This window comes from Gadus chalcogrammus, chromosome 18 (assembly GCF_026213295.1).
Source record: "Gadus chalcogrammus isolate NIFS_2021 chromosome 18, NIFS_Gcha_1.0, whole genome shotgun sequence".
Taxonomy (NCBI): Eukaryota; Metazoa; Chordata; class Actinopteri; order Gadiformes; family Gadidae; genus Gadus; species Gadus chalcogrammus.
In genome coordinates, this window is record NC_079429.1 from 18,001,116 (window position 1) to 18,022,214 (window position 21,099).

A 21,099-nucleotide genomic window follows, 5' to 3' on the forward strand; every position below is an offset into this window, starting at 1 on the left:
TGAACTTTTTAACGAAGTACAAGAGTCGAGGATCAATCCCTTCATTTTGATAGTTTGGAGGTGACCTCACTGGGTACGGTATGAGACGCTGACCTGAAGACATTCAGAAAATGGAAGGGTGTAGCTTATATATCAAACTCCATGCCGGTTATGAAGATGGGCTGGGGGGGGGGTATGAAAAATAAGGAGATGAGGTATGAAAATTAAACATGTGAGACCCAACACTGGGCACACAAATCTTTAATGCAATCCAACAGCAGTACTACAGGGAAAAACGTTGACGTGTTTGAGAATGCTTTCGTAATGATTAAAATACACTTAACACACAAGTCCCACCATCCAAATACTAAAGGCAATCAGAATCTATAAACCAAGATACCTATCCAGAGGAATTTCAATCACTGATCAATTCATCCACAGTGCATCAACCTATAGATCTATATCGATAGAGATCTATATCGATGGATCTAGGGAGATCTCTAGATCTCTATATATCTAGATCTATTAGACACACCATGGGTAATTAGACTGTTTCAAGGACAATATCTTATAAATTAAACCTGGAAAAGAACAATACTAAAGCCAAGTCTGTCCAAGTTGGGCGTTCACAGGTCTGCCCATGCAGAGAGTCCTCACAGGATGGCCAGAGAGAAACCAGCTGGCGCTCATCTCCCTACGGCCAGACACCAAGTCAACTAGTGGAGCAAAATTATTCTCATTAAACACACGCGCACACACACACACACGCACACACAAGACAGACAAACCACTACTTTGCGCATTTACAAGAGGTTGACTATCAAAGGGACACCTGTACACATATTACAGATAAGACCATCAGTATGGAGAGATACTTATTTTACTCTTTCCCCACCCCCACCCACAACCTTTTTCTTCATGTTAGAAATTTTTACAATATTTTCCCGTTGTATTTTTTTTGTTTTCCTTCCTCCAGCGGCCCCTTACGGGCGGACGAGAGGCCGTTTATTTGGTGGACAGGATGAGGGCAACGATGAGGCCGTAGAGACCCAGGACCTCAGCGAAGATCAAGATCAGGATCATCCCTACGAAGAGCCGGGGCTGCTGGGCCGTGCCTCGGACCCCGGCGTCCCCCACGATGCCAATGGCAAAGCCTGCCGCCAGGCCGCTGAGACCCACGCTCAGCCCCGCTCCGAGGTGGAGGAAACTCCTGCAACACAGCACGGGGGGGAGGGGGGGGGGCAGTGTTTAGCAGAGTGTGGAGGGGGCAGCTCCACACACACTGATGTGGAGACAGGTCCTGTGTGGAGCAGGGATGGGTTCCTTGTGATCTACGCCTACTCTCCTTCCCTGTGTCTTCATTTACCAGACATCCAGTGAGAGGAATTTGCCACCACCAATCCATTTATGAAAGCACATTCTAGTGTTTTAAACTATTACTCGTCATGTGATCAACCGTTTAAATCGTAACTGTTGAAAAATAAGAAAAAAGGCCTCTTCATAGTCGGCCCTCTACTATGTTAACTAAAATTGGCATTGTTATTCATCTCTTATTACCTCTAACCCAATAGTTAGTACTCTGCACCTCGGGTCTGAAACAACGATCACTCTTGGAGATGCGTGTCTAGATGTGCCTACTTTGGAAACAGATTCCATGTGGACAGGAGGCCAAACCCAAATCAGAGAGCATGCGTTCCTCACTTGTACAGGCTGATGCCTTCTGTGATGCTGTTGGCGATGAGCACGGCCACAACCAGGCCGTAGATGGCGATGATCCCCGCCATGACCACGGGGATGATGGACTTCATGATCAGCTCCGGACGCATCACTGACATGGCTGCGATGCCCGTGCCGCTCTTGGCCGTGCCGTAGGCCGCGCCCAGGGCTGGGGGGGAGAAGGTGGGGTAGATGTATTAAGACAGAGAGTTCAGGCCACAAGGAAATACAAATTGGTGTAGTCACATGCACAGGCTGCTTGGTTGGTTTGATGACACAAGGCACGCTGAGAGGAAAAGTCAATGATGCAGGCGGTATTGTGGCCCGTTCTAACATGGATACAGTTGGCTGTAGTGAAGATTTGACAAACCAAAAGAAAAAAGAGCTGAAGGAGTTAACACTCACAGCACGAGAAAACAGATCCAGACGGAAGATCGAAGGAGAGAAGAGGGGATAGAGAGGCACAAAGGGAACTAGAGATAAAGGACGGCGAGATAGAAGAATGATGCATACTATTAAAGGGCTACCAGGCATAGCAGTATGCTGGGAGATGGTCTTGTGGATAAGCAAAGGAAGTGAAACTAAGGTGGAGAAGCAGGCAAGACAGTTTGCAATTTTCAATTCCCTCTACGAGAAAAAAAAAAAAATCCAGGATTACATCATTTAGAGAACACACACACACACACACACACACACACACACACACACACACACACACACACACACACACACACACACACACACACACACACACACACACACACACACACACACACACACACACACACACACACACACACACACAGTGAGGTTAATGGGAATACAGTCATGTGAGAAGGAAGAGAGAAGATGCAGAAGGCTGAGAAATGGGCGATAACAAGAGAGAAGAGAGAAACCAAGGGAAATAACCAGGGAGAGAGAAGGTGTTATGGTACTGGATGTCACACATAGTCAGGGCTGACTGTAGGAAGATAGTGGTGTGGAGTAGGGCCCGACCGATTCACCGGACTGCCGATTTAATCGGCCGATTATAGTCTTTGAAAATAATCGACATCTGCCAAAAAGACGCAGATTACAACCGATTTTTTTTTATTTATTTTTTTAGAAATGTTATTGCGCTTAGTATCCTGCAGATAGCGCTCCTACTCGCCTTGCTAACTAACAACTTTAGCGGGAGTAAAAAAGGAGATTTAATTTTACCGTACAACATGAAAGCACGCTCGCTCAGGCAGCTGCGCGCTCACCTCACCAATGTACACAAGACGCGTTGTTTGAGCATGTTGTGCCTGTTTTTCTTTAGGTCCCAGGCCATGTTAATTTGTTATACTGTAGACTCCAACGGTGAGACCATACTGCTCAGCACGCACGTGTTAGTCACTGCTCACGAGCGCAGCACATTGGGAGTTAGTTATTTATTTTACATTCCACTCATTTTTGACTGTAAATTTATTCTAAAACACTCAAAGGTTCTGCATTCAATTCACATATTCGTCAAAAGTATATTTAAGGTATCAAAAACTATGTTTTATAGGCTTTTTTTTGTTTTGCTTTTAATCTGCCGATTAAATCGTAATCGTAATTTTTCTCTTAAAATAATCGGCATCGGCACTCAAAAATCAATATCGGTCGGGCCCTAGTGTGGAGTGCTGCAGATACATATCCACCCTGGACCACACCTGGTGTGTGAACCGGAGATGTGCACTCCAGACCTCCTAATCAACTGCAGGGGCTGCAGAAGGCTCACTATGTGGTAGAGGCGGAGAGCGGCGAAAAGTGCAACCATTGCATTGGTTTGGGTTGCAACCCCGGCCCACACCGTGTTTGGCTGCTCTTCAAGTAACTGAATTTGAAAATTATATTTACCATTTCAGAGAGGAATATTTGCTGTTTGACTTAATCAAAGTAAAATCCCTCAGACTAGTCCTTTGGGGACAGTAGACTAGGGATTTGCACAACTCAGATTGGACACAGTCTAATAAATAATGATGGTTTGAGCGAGTGAGGAATCGGAATGAGCTAATGATCATTATTAGGAATCGGACGTCAACACCATGCAGGTGCCAAATGTGGTTCATGTCCTTATAGGTGCCACAAAATCTTTGCAATTGATTTTCCTACATATTGGACGCTGTCAAACTGCTAATAATAGTAGTTTTTTTGCAATATTACCCTTAGTTGCCTTCTGAAAAGGTGAAAAGTTCGAAGATTCAGGATTGACATTAGAACCTCTTCTCTCGTCTGCTTCTTATTCAATTACTTGCCTTATTCGCCACCGCCAGCTTGGTTGTTTCCGTTAAACCCAAAAAAATAATTTCTTCACGCAAGAACCATAGATCACCTCATGTAACGTCACGTGACTGTATTTTCAGAGTGGACTGGTCTATTTTGGACACAGAAATCCAAAAGCCTTTTGAGTCTGATGTTAGAAACTTTGGAAAAATAGTAATAGATTACCATGTTGAAATCATACAAGCCATAAACACGAAAAAGATAAAACAGCTCCATCAAATATATATGAAAGACGTGTTGAACTAATGGTGCATTATGGGGACCCCCGAGAACACCGCTGGGCTTCAGGTATACCGCTGATAGCACGCTGATCACCAATTCATTTCCTCAACTCATGTCTATGAAGGCAGGAAGATCATGTCTGAATGATTGCCTGGACGTGCAGTGGTTTGTTTTTTGCCAAACACAACCAACTTTCCTTACCTAATAAGCAACCACTTATGAATGATACAGAAAAAAGTTAAACAGTATGTATAATAGGTCTTAGTCCACAAAAGTTCCCAAGCGCAGCAGAAAAACAAGGCCGGAAAGCTCCACTCATCACCGGTCAAACCCAGCATAACAAATCATTCTGAAACACCCAATGGTCATATTTCAGAACCTTTCCATAGTAGTTTTAATTCAACCCCAGATCAATAACAAACAGGAAACAGTTTTCCATTCCTAAAAGGTAACCTGATGGTAATGTGGTGAAGGAGAATTAAACCAGTATTTGCCTCCATCATAATTGCACTTGCAGACAACAGACTTGTCCTACATTTGTCACATTAACATATAGTTCGGACTAGTGAGTCATGACGTTAAATAGACCAGGGTTAATAAAGCACTGTTCTAGCCACTCCCAAGTATGGTGGATTGAGGCTGATCTTGGTGTGATATTCAAGTATAGTAATGTATTAAAGTGACCTTCTGCTGGGGATGACTGGATAAATCAGCACTTATTCAACAAAGCAATAAGTGGATCATTTTGCTTCCACTATACTTTATGATTTCAAACAGTCTAACCAACGACAACCTCAATTTTTTTTACACATGCTTTAGAAACAATCACGCGACTTCCTGAAAGGATGACAAGGATAATAAAATGAGCTTTGAGCTCAAATCCATACATCCCAGCAGCACAGTACAACTTGATGCCACCGTGGTACATTTTCCTACTCTGGGAGTCGAGATGTCACTAACCATCCATGTCATCTCACCCTCCCTTTTAGAAGAAGGAAGAAAACCCCCACTATCATACCTTCTAGCTCTCCTCTCTAACCCCCAGAACAGCATCCAACCATCAGACAGGCAGACAAGCTGGTATGACATTCAGAGGGTTCATCCCCCTGCCCTGGTTTAGACAGCCCCAGACACTGCACCCTGTCCCTGCATCCTCCCTTGTGGAGAAGGGCATCCCCAGGGAATGCCAGTAGGGGCTATAGTAGCTCCTCGGCCTCGCGGATCAACGGCTGGATGATGCACTGGGAGCCTACCTCAGCTCCAGATGTGACCACACAGTAGGACCAACGCTGCACTGTTTGATCCTAATCCCTTCCCGTTACTCCAACCAGCCCTCTCCTGTCTTTCCCTTTTCAATTGAGGAATATTCTGAAGGAGGCTGGATGAAAGCATTAGGTAACAGTAGGAGCCAGCTGTCAGTCATGCAACGTTAGCCAACCGGTAATAGGTCTGGATTGGACCAATAGGGAACGTCCTCATTCATAAAGATGAGGTCAGTGGGAGAATCTTACTAAAATAAAAAGTAATAACACTTACAAAACAAATCTAGCACTTCTTATGTAAAGCTTAAGCTGCATTATGTACTGAAGTTACCAGATGAGGTTGGTCCAATAGAACACCATTATGTGAAACTAGAGGACAGGGAGCAGAGGAACTGGTCAGGCCCAACAATAGAGCACTAAAGCTCAAGTGCTGACTGGCCGCCTCATTCATCAAGGAGATGACTTGCCCACAGAACCACTGCTGTTGAGACACTGATGTCTCCAGATCTGCGCCACAAAGACCTGCTGGACAAGACTCAAAACTACAAGAGACCGACAGCTTAACCTTTCTCATGCGTTAGTTTGGATGACAATGAGGTTGGAGCTCTTGAATTGACGGGAGATTTCATTCAAAATGCATGTACCACACACATTAAAGCATAGTACTTTTCTGAGCCCAGTGCCACAGAGGCAGCCCCAAGGCCAGAGCTTTGCTGCCAACGGTCATCTGTTAACAACTGGATTCACTGCCAAGTGCCACAGAGCGTGGGACTTATTCAGAGCAGGTAAGAGAGCTAGCCTACAGGTAAAAGCAGACATACTAACCTGGACGAGCCATTGGCACAACAGCGGAAGCCTGCCACCACATCAATCCAGATGAAAGTGCTTTGAAATGGATATTCAACGTTAAAATATGGTCCAACAATCTCGTTAACCATACATTGGTTCTATGCTAGAACACTGGATTCTTGGTTTCCATTCACTTGCATACAATTCCTCGATTTTTATGGCTAATGAGTTTTGAGGAAGTCCCTCTTCCTTAGTCACGTGAATGTCAGAAGGGGTGGAAATTCAACACTTGCAAGTACATTAAACCAGAGAGGCTAAATGATAAAGCTCAGCCATTAGGAACCCGAATTAGTGTGAAGACCCAAACAATTGCCAAATCCCCGATATTCTCGATCAACCTGGACCACAAATGTCCCGTCTCCCCCACCCAAATAGGCTTAATAATGGGGTCTCGATCAAACAGTGCTGCAGTCTGCCCTGATCCTTACGCACGCCAACCCGTTCCCTAAGTGACTTATTCCTCCATCTGTCACAAGGTCTATGCATCACACTACATCCCCGACAGTGGGAGTACCCCCACTTATTATATGTTCTAAAACAAGTCATTTTAACCAAGTGCTGGTTGTATGACATTTTGTACCATAAATTAATACATGGAATGAGAACTTTTGTAATAAAAAGGTGGTAGGGTCATCTGCTACGAAGACATTAGTCTCATGTTGTAGCCCATTGATCAGTGTCTGGGTTCTCAATGACTACCATAGTAAATCCTACACGAGGCTGCACCTACTGGCAGGGGGCACCATTAAATTAAGCTAAAAGAAAATAAGACAAAGAAATCGCCATATACAATATGCTTACACAATTTCCCGAGGCATTACAACGGAAGGCCACTGTCCATTGGAGGAAAACATTGGTTTAAACTGAGATATTAAGATATCCAGTCAGGAATTATTTATCAAGTTGATGGATCAGGGAGTAATGTAGTTAAATACCAGTACCGTTTTTAGTGTAATCGACAGTCTACTGGGCCATTGACAGTTTCATCATGTGATCGTCATGTGATCGACGGTAGTTCCTCTTGAACCATAAGGAAACCACCCAGCTGATCCGACATTGGCCTACAACTAGTGCTTCAGATATGATAATGACACGGGCCATCCTCCCCATACGACCCCCTCCATCAAACCCAGACAGCAGCAGTTGGACTGCAGAGGACCGGACACCATGTCCAACATTGTGTTCAGCAGACTGAAGGTGGTAGACCCGGACATCAAACCCTTTAACCTAATCCTAATGCAGCTAACCCCCACCCACCCACCCACCAACCACACACACAGACAGACACGAGCTAACACTTGTTAATGTTAGCTTCCCAACGTTGTGTAAATGATAGATATAGGTGAGATACAAGGCTATAGCGAAGCATTCCGACTGTAAGTGTTTAAGAGATAAGGTTATAGCGTTTGGGTTTCAGAGAGCCATCGTGACGTCTGAACGACACCTCGACGTCTGAGGAACGAGCTACGATATCTAGGAGCTAGATATCGCGATATCTAGGCGCTAGCATCTGGTTCTGTGTACCAAGTACGCTAATGCGATGTTACTAATACAATTATATTTGAATATTAATGCCCAGCAGGATCCAGACTCACGGTTAAGGTTAATGTTCATAAATAATTTAATAAATAATGAATAGTTACCGCTGAAGACCATCGCGGACGAGGCTCCCATCACCGCGAAGAACGCAGAGTACTCGGGGTTGCCGTTGGATGACATGGTTTCTAAGATTAATATAAAAAAAACTAGTGGATAAAAAAACGATGCTTTATAATCACTATATATCCTTAAACGGATGACTGTGGACGGTGACAGCTGTGGATGTGGATAGGTCCAGGATTGAGTGGTGTGGAGAGACCGCAGACTGCAGAGTAAGGACGAGTCACGACGCTTCTCTAAATACCCGCCCGGCGTTACAGTGTTGCCAGATTGGGCCAGAGTTCCTGCCCAATCTGGCAACCCTGGTCGCAGCGCACCCTCCCAATCTGGGTTGCCAGTTGGGCGGGAAATAGGGTGCAATCTGGCAACAATGTACGCCGGGCGGGTATTTTGTTGCGTAGCGGCACAAAATGGCGAAGCTCAACACGTCACCTGACCGGCCGTGTGAATCATACTATCTTCGGCTCGGGTAGAGGGGGGTGGCTTTGCGTATTTGTGTTATTAGAAAGGGTGTTTTAACCAACTTAGCAAAAATATAAAGAACACATCGATTGTTCTTGGAACGTTGAAGTTTTGAAGTGTGCATGGGTCTATTTTGGTATGGTTGTGTTTGGATTTTTGAAGGTCACCACTCCATCCCCCGCGATAATGCATTTTAGTGCGATCCGCTGCAGACACTGGTGTTGATACCTGGGCGGTTTGTCTCCTTCATAGCAGAATAAGAGGGCGTGTATGGCACAAGCAAAACACATGAATGGTCTATATTGGTAAATACTATAAAAAATTCATGTAACTTATATAATAAAGAAATATCTTTAATTGCGTTCTTATCAAATATAGGCTTATATCAATAATATATTTATATCATGTTAACAAACATACAACAATCGAGAAATGCAAAGATTGCATAATATAAAATCTCAAACGTAGTAGAAGGAATGTTTCTGTCATTTTTTCTATGTGCTTTTTTTTTGTGTTTGTGTGTGCGTGTGTGTGATGGGGGAGGGAGTCGAGAATCCCCACTGTATCGCTGAAAGGGAGCACGCGCCAGGGACTGCATGGGAGTGACGAGGTGCGTGAGTCACCAGGAGCTCGTGCAGTCTTCCTCCCTCCACCCCTCCTTCTTTCCTCCCATCCCTCGACCAAAAATTATATATATATTCCTCAGCCAATCACGTCAGAGGCTGAGCTGTGGCACGTGCACTTTGTAGATGAGGATGGTTATCGACCGTTGCGCGCGCAAGCAAGGGAGGGGGAGGTGATCCAAAACGGTTCATCAGAGACGAATGGAGGGACAGTGTTAAAGAGAAATATCGTTGAAATGATCTATAAATGTATTGATTTATATTCCTGTGGTACTAAGGCTTGTATTCTGTGTGTCTGCGTGTGCGTGTGTGCGTTTGTGGTGGTGGTAGGGGGGGGGGGGGGGGGGGGGGGTCACCGTGCTGGTCCATTGCTGTAACGGGAGACGCAGTGTATCTCGATGTCGGCTAGGTCCCCTTACCTGCAGGGTGCCACCTCGTCATCTGAGACACACGCAAGGGTTTGATGTCTGATGGCAGAAGAGCCAGGATTTCTCCCCACTGCTTTAAAGATAGCATTGATTAAATATATATTTGGCCAGAGTGCCCTGCCAAGTCATGCATCAGCAGATAACCACTATCACAACCAGTTCACACATGTTTAACGGCCATTATAGATATGCCTCTATTGCTTCATGCCACTTCGAAATAAACAGATATTGGTTCTAAAAAACGCCAAATAGTCTTTGCTATTCTTCAACCAACCTTTTATTGATATTTATTTGGTCTATTTTCATTGAATTGTTAAGCACCTTGCTTTGCAATTGTTGATTTGATTTGAACCAATCACGTCAGACAGAGGCCAAGCTGTGGCCTGTGCACTTGTGACAAGGATGGTTATGGACGAGGATCTTTGGAAATTGAATTTGCTTCGTTCAGTGAACTTATACAGGAGTAGCCTATATTCAAAATAATTGTACTTAAAACTGCTGGCTACAGATGAATTGCTTTGTGTGCTAACTGGGTACAGGCCTATGAAATAACCTTCTCTTCCCACCTCGAGCTGTCTCAGTCCCTCGCCATATGTTGAGCCTATATGACAATTATTTAGTCACAGTCTTTACGCATTGTTTGCCGACTCTTCTACACCAACACGGCTGTGCTGAGAGAGCCCCTGTAAAGGTGAAGCCATGGACTGAGAGGTCGTCTTACTGCCTGGGGCGGGACAGAGGATGGATGAATTGTGAATGAAAAACTTTGGAGTTGAGTCAATGCCACTCAAAGGATTGAGTCGTAGCCCATATATGGTATACTAAGGCTATTCCCCAAGAGACTTTGAAGTATGTGAACTGAGATACATTGAACACTAAAGAAATCCTAATTTTTACTTGAACTATGTACGGTTTTTCATTTGCTCTTCTAGAAATGGGAATTGAGACAATGTACTCATTGAACTGTACTTTAGTGCTTGCGCTGTGAAGTCCTTTTGGTCAACACTGAACACATTATCTTCTTTTTGCAATAGAGAATGTACAAAGTAGTATTGAGACTGTTTTGACCAAGAAGAATAGTGATGCAGTGTTACATGACTAATATCCTAATTGGTTTACATGTTGGAATAAAATAAGGTGTTAGGACATTTAAATTGTGTATACAGATACATATAAGATACATATACAGATAGGCTGAACAATTTCACCTGTTAGTACATACAATTGAACCATCTAATTTAAATAAACGGAAAATAAAGTAGGAATAAAATGTATGTGACTTGAAACAAATTAGTAAAAGTAGTCTCATGGAATTTTACATATAGTCTGTCTTTTTGACCTTCCACAGGGTTTGCTTGCGAGCAGGGTTATATTTGTAACCTTAATCTTGAGTCATTTTAAATGCATTTTTTCCAGTCAGGCAGCAGCTGGTTATGGACTTCCACGTTAGTCATGGTAAAATCTGCTTCCTGATGTCTCCACTGCTCCTATTTCTGTCCAAAAACACACATTTGATCTTCCCAATCATGTTTTGAACATAAATCGGTCTTCAGCCATAATTAAGGATCTCTCCGGAAAATCTCCGATACCACCTTTATTTTGAAACAGCTCTGTATTGACAAGGTAAGGTTCTCAGTATTGACATATTCACTCTATACACATAGATGTCATCATTATCAGTACATCCAACATGTATACCTCCTTGACTTAACTGTAGCACAGAGGAAGAAGTTGGGTGGTAGAGAGGCTCAAAGGTCAGGTCGACATATTGGTAGAGAATCCTTCTACCAAACTGTGAAAGTGTTTCCATATCTCATGGCTGAGACGGCGGAGTAAGGTCCTCAACATCTACACAACAAACACTACTAGCAGGGATCAGGGACTTTAGATTTACTGGAGGGATAGTATTAGGACTGCAGCGCATGTACAATACATTAGGAGTTTTGCGGATGGCGGTGAAGTTCAACGGCCGCACCATGGCTGAGGTCTTCTCCAAAACATTTGGACGGATAGGTTCGCACTAGCTGAGGGGATGGAGGAAGAGGGACAGAAATCTAGCGAGACTCAGAGCCCGATAGAGGGAGAAGGAAAGAGAGGTGACCCAGAGTGGCAGATAACAGAGGGATGGCTAGAGACAGAGATATACAGTGCAATAGTCAGAGAATATCCATCCCTTTGGATTTGAAATGCAGAGGTAATCCAAAATTTTACACTTTCAGTACAAATCACACACATTTTTCACACAACCACCCTCACAACAACTAGACACGCCCCACACACTTCACAACCGGGAGCACGGAACCCACACTTGCCGCAGGGAGGACAAGTGATATTCAACGATATTCAATATGAACACAAAAACAAAGCACCAAATCCACTTCAAGGATCTCCCAAGAGAGACGGTTCAGACACACGCGTGGGCGTGCACCTGATCCCTACTACTAGACCAGTTCCCTCTGGTCTCTCATTCCAACGGCTTAACCAACCACTAAGTAGCAGTATTAGCAGAAAGCACACGTGATACCGCCCATGCATCGCGCATCACCATCGACGACCAACACATAACTGGGAAAGTGATTGATGATTAAAGGGCCCCTTTACTACTAGGTGTGATGGTGATTAGCCATTAAAAGCCATTTCAAGCGACCCTAAAGCCACAAGTGAGAGTGTCCACGCAGATGGATGATGGAGAGATCAGCCCACTACAGTCCACTGGGTAGGCTGGTATCTCTGGGTGAACACGCCCACTTGTGATGTCACTTATGTTCATGGTTGTGGAGTGTGTGGATGACGGCTGGTTTCAGCAGCCTTCAGCAGGCTGCACACCTGTTGTGCATTAAGAAATAAATGTGCACGGTGAAACCAGCATCACCACACATCCTCCCCGATGGTTCATCTACTTGATTGCTGCTGTTGGGAAACATTATTGTGATGAAAACAATTAGCCTATTGTCTCAACCTACGCAGGTTAGGTACTGCAGAGGGAGTCGTTTGTCTCCTTACAACACAGGTACAAAGCTTCAGCTAGCTAGGTGTTCCCGCACAGAGCTGTTGTCTGGGTAGTTGGATAACCAACCACATGATGAAATGAAAGCAGACCACCTAGCCATCATGGTTTATCGCATCTTCTGCCATGACAGTAGACGTTCACAGAACAGAGTTCTCACAGCCAAGCCCTTCCCATCAGACCCACCCACCAAACCCAACCCTAGAAGACCACAACACTTAGCTCCAGGATGGTAGCATTTGTTAATGGCATTAGTCAGAATGCACACCCTTTCCTTCTCGAACGTTATGCGAGCTCAGTGCTAGTGCATATCACAACCTGACATGAAACACAGAAACAGCAAATCAACAGTGGCTGAATAATGGTACATGCTTTTACGTAGTATTGTATACGTAGTTTTATGCAAGTACATCAATACTTGTAAATGCCAGTGCCACGACACCGAAACAATATGCACACAATGTTAAAACATATATGGTTATACAAAAACATTAATTTCTTTTAAAATGTACTCCAATAATAAATAATAGTAAACAATGTTTTAAAACGTATTATGGGGACGGATGTTGGTTTGGTTACTATGGTTTGGACTGTTTTTCCATGGACGTCTCGCGTTGTGAGTGAATACATATAACACGTATTAAAGTTCTTCCATGATTTGTATTGTAGGTTTGTAAATGAAGATACATGTTTTGAATAATCGTAAGAGCAGTAGGTATTTGACTGTTGTGGAAAGCCCTCACCGTTATTTAAATGTGTGTGTGTGTGTGCGTGTGCGTGTGTGTTTATTCGGAGGCCATGGTGTCCTGGAAGCCCCAGACCTCGAGCAGAGCCACCTGGAAGCTCTCTGAGCACAGCGGGGGGTTGTCGAAAGTGGTGCAGCTGCCCGTGCGGCCGTGGTTCAGCTCAGAGTCGATGTAGAGCGCGTTGCCCTCGCCCCCTCCTGGACAGAGAGCAGCACCACGCGCACATCAGCAAAGCAACAGCATTAACATGCACCTAGCAGGTGGGCACCCCAGTTCATAGTAGGAGATATTGTTAATGTTAATAGAAGTTTATAGTAGTAGGAAATGTTAATTTGTTTTAATTGTTGATAGTTAATGTTAATAGTAGTTATTGTAAATAGTTAATGTTAAATATAAGTAGTTAATGTTTAAAGTAGAAGTTAATGCAAATAGTAGTAGTTATGGTTAATAGTTTTAGTTAAAGGATCTTTGCTTAACCCCAACCCAAAGTGTTAAATGACGATGGATGAATAAAGAAGTAATAATGATTGTTTATGATTGAGTAATGAGTCCTATTTGAAACAATGACCCATTCCCTATAAGATAGAGCACCGGTGCTTAATGCAATGTTGGAACAATTATATGGAAACATCCCAATGGCACACACACTTGAACGTATGTTGACTAGTTTCTTCTTGCAAAATAAAATATCTTGTCGCAGTCACCCAATATGGTCACAACTATAATGGACTCTGCCTGTCCAGCCCACTCAACGACTTTGCTGGACTCTAGTCTGTCTGTCTGTCCATCCACTCACACAATAATGTGGAGTCTAGCGTGTCTGTCTGCACGTCCGTCCCACTCACCCACTACATTAGAGTGTAGTTTGGTCCGTTTGTCTATAATGTCCTCCAGTCTGTGCGGCCACTCACCTACGATGATGGAGTCAAAGCTCCCGGCCATGAACATGGACGTGTTCCGGGAGTTGAGGTTGAAGTGGCGAGCAGCGAGGAAGGGGGACAGCTCCCCCGCTGGCCTCTCGGGCTGTTGCAGGCTGCTGCTGCCGTCTGAGTTCTGACCCCCGACCTCGCCCGACCCCTCCTGGCCGCCCGTCTTGACCGCGGAGGCCAGCTCAGGATGGCGGATCACCACCCACTCATAGCGCTCCATCTCGGGCTTCATCTGGGGGACAAGAGATTATACTGGTTACCCTTCATCTGGGTTACATTACAAGAGATTATACTGGTACCCCTTCATCATCTGGGTTACATTACAAGAGATTATACTGGTAACCCTTCATCTGGGTTACATTACAAGAGATTATACTGGTACCCCTTCATCATCTGGGTTACATTACAAGAGATTATACTAATAGCCCTTCATCTGGGTTACATTACAAGAGATTATACTGTTAGCCCTTCATCTGGGTTACATTAAAAAATAGATTATACTGGTAACCCTTCATCATGTGGGTTACATTACAAGAGATTATACTTGTAGCCCTTCATCTGGGTTACATTACAAGAGATTATACTGGTAGCCCTTCATCTGGGTTACATTAAAAAATAGATTATACTGGTAACCCTTCATCATGTGGGTTACATTACAAGAGATTATACTGGTAGCCCTTCATCTGGGTTACATTACAAGAGATTATACTGGTAGCCCTTCATCTGGGTTACATTACAAGAGATTATACTGGTAACCCTTCATCTGGTTTACAAGATATTATATTGGTAACTAGAGCACGACGATAAAGGATTTTTAAGGCTGATAAAATACAAATATTTGGTGATTTATAATAGCAACATTGAACATTATGCTTTTACCAGCTAGCGTGCATTATTTTGGCCGGCGTGAAAAATTGATCGATTTCTTGTGTAAAAACGACCTCATTCAGAGGAATCAGTGGCGCCTCAGCCTCTCCTAATTGAAAGTGACATGCAGAAAGAAGTAAGTGGGGATGAGGACATCAGCAGTTCATCGAAGGAGTGTGAGGGCAAGAAGAGGAACAAGAGATGGAGCGGGAAGAGAACGTGGAGGATGAAGCTGCGTCTAGTGCTAGTGGGAATACTGTTAGTTATGTTAGCCAGCAGCCTGAGGAAGGCCCCCGTCGGCCAGCATTGAAAAAGTACCCTTCGCAACAGTTTGGCTATCAGCAAAGGTACTTCTCTGAAAACATCATTGGTGAGTGCAGTTGATATTTTTTCAGTTGGGCCTAGACTAGTGCTGATAATAGTTATTATTTTGTGGTGGATACCCTATAGTCCTAGCCTGGTCCTACAGACCATCGTACTTCATTTCATTTGTACAGAAGGTCTGGAACTGCCCAATTGACTAACGTTCACTCACTTGGAGGCGGGTGTCTGTTGAAGTTTTAAAATGATTGGATCTGCCCAGTGCCACTCTGGATCTGCCATAACCAATCGCATAGCGTTTGGTCGTGACGTATGTCATGCGACGGGACCGGCTCCTTCACCACTAACGGAGCCAGCTGGAAAATCAAACTTTTCCCAAACACGGTGGGGGGAAGCGCCACAACATCATGGCCACCAACAAAACTCAGCAAAGCTTGTTCTTGCTCCGATTTTAATTGATCGATATTCGGCAGCGATCCCACAACAGACCGAATAGCTTCTCTCGTATCCTTCTCCATTGTCTTCCTGGTCTTCCTCTGACTACAACTGAAATCGGCCCGCGACCTCAACGTCATCGTTCTCAGCCACTCCCTCTGTTCGCTGATTGGACCGCCAAAAATCTGGCTTCCAAAGAACCCATGCATATGAAGCAGACCCAGACCCAGTACTGAAGTGAAATGAAAATTGAGCGGAAGTAGGTAGGTTATCGGTCGGGCTCTACTGGTAACCCTTCATCCGGGTTACATAACAAGAGATTATACTGGTAACTCTTCATCTGGGTGACAAGAGTTTAAAGGAATGTAAATTTCTTTGATTCTCATTCGGCGATTTCTATCGTTCGCCTCTAGTCTGAGAGCACAAGACCTTTCTAACCTACTTCTCTTCATAGAAACATTTGATAAGACTATATCAGATTAGCAACTCTTAAACTGAGAATATATTATATTGGTCATATTATTTAGGTTGATAGGAATTCTTAATCTCAGGTTTACCTGGGATTAGGTAGTCAACTCTTATTTTTGATAGAAGATTGGTTAGATTGATACATTTTCTATGTTCTAGAGTAGGGCTTTCATCAAACATGATGGGGGGGAAGGCCTGAATAAAGACGTTGTACTAGCTGAATCATCTTCCTTTCCTATTGGTTTGGCTAGTATTGTGGTGAATGTTGGTAGTGCAAGTACAGAGATGTACGCATGTTAAAAGTAGAAACGTCCAGCATTGGGAATGGACGAAGCTGTCTAAAATGTATATTTTGCAAACAAATCCTCCAGAATGTAAAGTTAAATGTAAATTGACCACTTCAATAATTGTTTAGTGTGTATTGGTAGTATGGCTCCATCTACTGAAAAGACTGAAGAACTACACCAACGATTGAGAAGCCAAGTTCTTGTTGTCTTACTAGTTACTTCATCTATGTCCCTTTATTCCAAAAGGTACTGACACTGACGTCAGATCCAGGCGCAGGTAGGAGTAAAGGATTTTCTAGGTAGAGTATGTACACTGGGCTTAGAATGCCGAAAGCCCTGGCAGGAAGTCAGAAACATTTACCAGTAGTCAGATATAGAGAGGCATCAGGCATCGCTTGAACAAATCAGAGATATGTCCACTTTTAACTCATAAGTAGCCATGTGAGATTTTGAATTTTAATTAGACTTTAATAAGAGCAGCTGAGTGAGTGAGTGAGTGAGTGAGTGAGTGAGTGAGTGAGTGAGTGAGTGAGTGAGTGAGTGAGTGAGTGAGTGAGGTTCCCACTGACCCTGAAAACGAAGCACTCCCCCGTCCCGAAGAAGCTCAGCTTGTTCCCTCCTCTCTTACGCTCCTCCCAATCGGTGGAGAGGAACGCTCCGCACACCTGCACACATACACACACATGATATAAAGACACACACACAATATAAAACACACACACACACACACAATATAAAGAAACGCACAACATAAAACACAGACACACACACACACACAATATAAAGACACGCACGATATAAACACTGACACGCACACATGATATAAAAAGAGACACACAATATAAAACACACACACAATATAAAGACAAGCACGATATAAACACACACACACACCCATGATATAAACACACACACGCTATAAACACAGACACACACATACATGATATAAAGACACACACACGATATAAACACACACATACCAACAGACAACCCCTACCTCTCCGGCTGTGGTTCGGATGAGGAGCAGGGTGGGTTCATAGCCCTCGCAGTGGGAGTAGAACCTGGAGGGACAATGCAGGGATTAGAACCCAGCACTGATTTGACCATTCGGTACAAATATTGCATAGATATCATTATGCCGTCCTAGTCATTATAGGCGATTTCAAAATCTACCCATTAGTAACATCATAACTGGGGTTGGCTTTGGGATGGAAGATGGACAGATCAGCAGATGGTAAACCATCCCACGGTCTCTCCAAGACCTTCTGGATTCTCCTTTAGCCTGCTCTATTTCCTGAGGCTCATTGGACGTTTGTAGAGGTTATGAATGTTACGATATAAAGAATACATTCTAAACAAGTTTAGGACAAGTTAAAACATGTGACTGTGCTGTCAACATTATAACAACAAAATCATCTTTTCCCCCGTCCCCCATTATGAAACAGTCATGATCAAATGATTTTTACACAACCTATACCAATCCAGTCAATGATTACTGAAAGGTGCACTTTGCTACCAGTATTCTCTGATATTGTGACCAGAGGGTGAATATTAACTCACTCTTACAGGGACTGAACACACTGTTCTGCAGCTTGTTGCCCGGTTGACTCACATGACAGCAGACACTAAAAATGTCTCATGCTCTTGACTGTAAATTCAGTTTTACTGTCAGCTGTGCTGCACCGCGAACATCACCGCGGTGGCCTGATCCTGCAGATTTGCTCTCTACAACGTCCGCAGGATCCGGCCCTTCCTCACGAGGGAAGCAGCTCAGCTCCTGGTCCAAGCACTAGTCATCTCCCGCCTCGACTACTGCAACCAGCTCCTGGTTGGAGACACTGCCTCCGCGATCAACCTTTTGCAGCGTATTCAGAACGCTGCAGTGTTCAACCTGCCAAAATTCTCCCCTGTGACCCCCCTTTATGGGACCTTCACCGGCTCCCTGTAGTAGCTCGCATCAGATCCAAGTCAATGGGACTCCCCCAGACTACCTCCAGGCCTTAGTCCGACCACACAGGTCCCCTCGAGCGCTCTGCGCCATCGCTAAGAGCGACTAAAGGTCGAACAATCAAGTCACAACCCTTCAATTTGTAGCACGAGCTTCAGTCGCTCACCAGCTTCATCAAAAGAGACTCAAAACCCTTGTTCAGAGTCCCCATAGACTCTGCATGTGCGTACCGGTTGAGGCTGCAGCCGTGCGTGGCGGTGGTGAAGACGAGCTGAGGTTGGCACAGGGCGAAGCGTTCAGGGATCCACGCCCAGACATCGCGCATCTCCTTGGCACTGAAGATCTCAGAGGAGAAGGTGTCGGGGTTCAGGGACAGCTGCACGTTACGCCTGGAGTGGGAGGGACAGGAAGGAGAGAGAGAGAGAAAGAGGGGAGAGAGAAGGGGGAAAGGCAGAAGATGGGAAGAAAAAGGGAGAGAGATGGAGACGGATATAAGAAAAGGGGGAGGGAGAGGGGAGAGAGGCAATGATTATATTGGATCTTTGCATCTTGCAGGTATGGTATAGAAGGTATGGCATAGACCAATGTCACTGCCAAGAGGTCGTACACTTCCTTTTGGCCAGTCAAGGAGTGATGCAGACATGAGGACATTCAGCTCTGCCTGAGCAAGGCGTCGCCCTGTCTGCAGAGATTTGCTTCACGTCATCTCCGATTTGTCGGGAACAAACGTAGGGTTTGTTTGTTTTTCGACAGCGAGACACGAGAATAAATTGAACGCTCTCTGCGAAATCAAATGAAGGTGTTTCAGTGGGATGGGACTCATCCACTGCTAATCAGCAGCGCATTTCAAAAAGGCATTTCAATGACTTTTTCACAAAGATATCTTACTTCAACATACTTTCAATGGAGCAGCCTCCATTGCTCATCCTTTATGTACAATCCGGACTGAAACATTATCCGGCCTCCTACACTTTAAGGTAGGCAGTTCTGCATAGAGGCAGGCACGTCTATGAGTGTCAGTGCGTGTAACGTGTGTGTTCAGCATGAATCTACATCTATGTCTGCTCACAAACAAGAGGAGGGCTTGAGGCACCCCAGATGGAGAGTGAGGGGGGAAGAGGAGCTCGAGCAGAGATAAGGACGAGGAAAGGAGAAGGAGTGGGGAGGGGAGAAGAGGAGATGGGAAGCGGTAAAAGATAACCCACCTGGCTCTTTGAGAGCGAGGCGTGAACAGAAGATGGAGGATGGAAGAATTCGCATGGTGGAATCAAACAGAAAAAAACGTTTTCAAACATGGGAAATATTAGTGCAAAGCAACAGACGAATGAAATGGCAAACAGAGCAAAAGAAAGAGAGAGAAATAGTCCATTGGAGTGAAAATGTTATGAGAGGGCAGATGGCGTCTTGCTGTCAGTGTAGGGCTGGGGACCTGACTGAGGAGGCTAGAATGTTATCAACCCTAACCCCAACTGGTGAGAAAAGCTGGAATTTATGGGGCCATCGATTCAAAGATCAATGTCAGAGTTTAAAGGACCGATATCGGAGAGACTGAGATAGGGTGGCAGCGGGTTGATCTGGGACCACTGGTACCGTTTCTGCTTGACGGTGATGCCCTTCTGCTGCAGCGACCTCTCGTTGGCCGCCTGCAGCAGAGCGATCTCCTTGCGGCTGAACAGGCGGATGGAGAAGGCCTTCTCCAGCAGCTTCTCCGGCGTCGCCGCCGCGCCGATGTTCCTCACGAAGGCCTGGATGTCCTCCCGCACCGCCGCCGCCGCCTCCTGCTGCGGCGGCGGCGGCGCCGGCTGCGCCCCGCCCCCCGCCACCGCCGCCCCGGCCTTGTGCTTGCGGTAGAGCTTGAGGAGCGCCAGCGCCACGCGGTACAGCACCTTGTAGCCCTCCACCAGGAATACGTCCAGCACGCGGGCCGCGTGGCCGAACGGCAGGTCGCCCAGCACCCAGCGCTGCCAGTCGCCGTACACCTCGGGCGCGTCGCGCGCCGCGCCCACCACCAGCTTGTGCGCCGCCGGGCAGTGCTTGGTGGCCAGGTCGCCGAAGGTCATGCAGGACGAGCGGTAGGCCAGGTAGGTCTGGTCCAGCAGGCGGCGGCCGGGGTCGTTGCACGCCAGCAGGCGGCCCGTCAGCTCGAAGCACGCCGCCTCGTCGCCGCTGAAGTGCAGCAGCAGCGCCGCCACGGCGGGCAGCGCCGGGCAGTGCGAGATGTCGGGGAACTGGCCCGCCACGCAGGAGAGCACGCGGTGCACCGACGCCACCGCCTCCGCCCGCAGGGCGTAGCGCGGCACGGGGCTGTCGTCCACAAAGTCGGGCAGCGGGAAGGCCGAGGCGGGCTTCTGGGCGGCGCCGGCCATGAGGTCGCGGTAGACGGCGGCGTCCGAGGTGACGGCGCGGCAGGGCACGGCCCCGATGAGGTGGCGGTAGGCCTGGCAGCGCAGCGTGTGGCTCCGGGACCACTGGCCCTGCCGCGCCTGCTGCTTCAGGTCCTTCAGGTCCAGCTTGGCGGGCGCACCGGCCTCGGGGGTCTCGCCCAGCAGGGCCCAGTCCACGAAGGGGCCGCGGTCCTCCTCAGACATGGTGAGGGCGGCGG

At 45.9% G+C, this 21,099-nt stretch overlaps 2 protein-coding genes across 2 annotated transcripts; both read right to left on the reverse strand.

Annotated features, from left to right (window-relative positions):
• Positions 1–888: 888 nt before the first annotated feature.
• Positions 889–8,212, reverse strand: atp6v0cb (ATPase H+ transporting V0 subunit cb). The gene is made up of 3 exons (XM_056576998.1): positions 7,961–8,212; positions 1,681–1,864; positions 889–1,189 (listed from the first exon to the last, which is right to left on the reverse strand). Exons 1-3 carry the CDS (start codon positions 8,034–8,036, stop codon positions 985–987), a joined length of 465 nt encoding a protein of 154 aa, XP_056432973.1. The 5' UTR covers positions 8,037–8,212; the 3' UTR covers positions 889–984.
• Positions 8,213–9,478: 1,266 nt separating this feature from the next.
• On the reverse strand, positions 9,479–21,099 carry tbc1d24 (TBC1 domain family, member 24). Its single transcript, XM_056576979.1, has 6 exons — positions 20,088–21,099; positions 18,728–18,886; positions 17,547–17,610; positions 17,119–17,214; positions 14,154–14,403; positions 9,479–13,439 (listed from the first exon to the last, which is right to left on the reverse strand). The coding sequence occupies exons 1-6, from the start codon at positions 21,083–21,085 to the stop codon at positions 13,282–13,284; spliced, it is 1,725 nt and encodes a 574-aa protein (XP_056432954.1). The 5' UTR covers positions 21,086–21,099; the 3' UTR covers positions 9,479–13,281.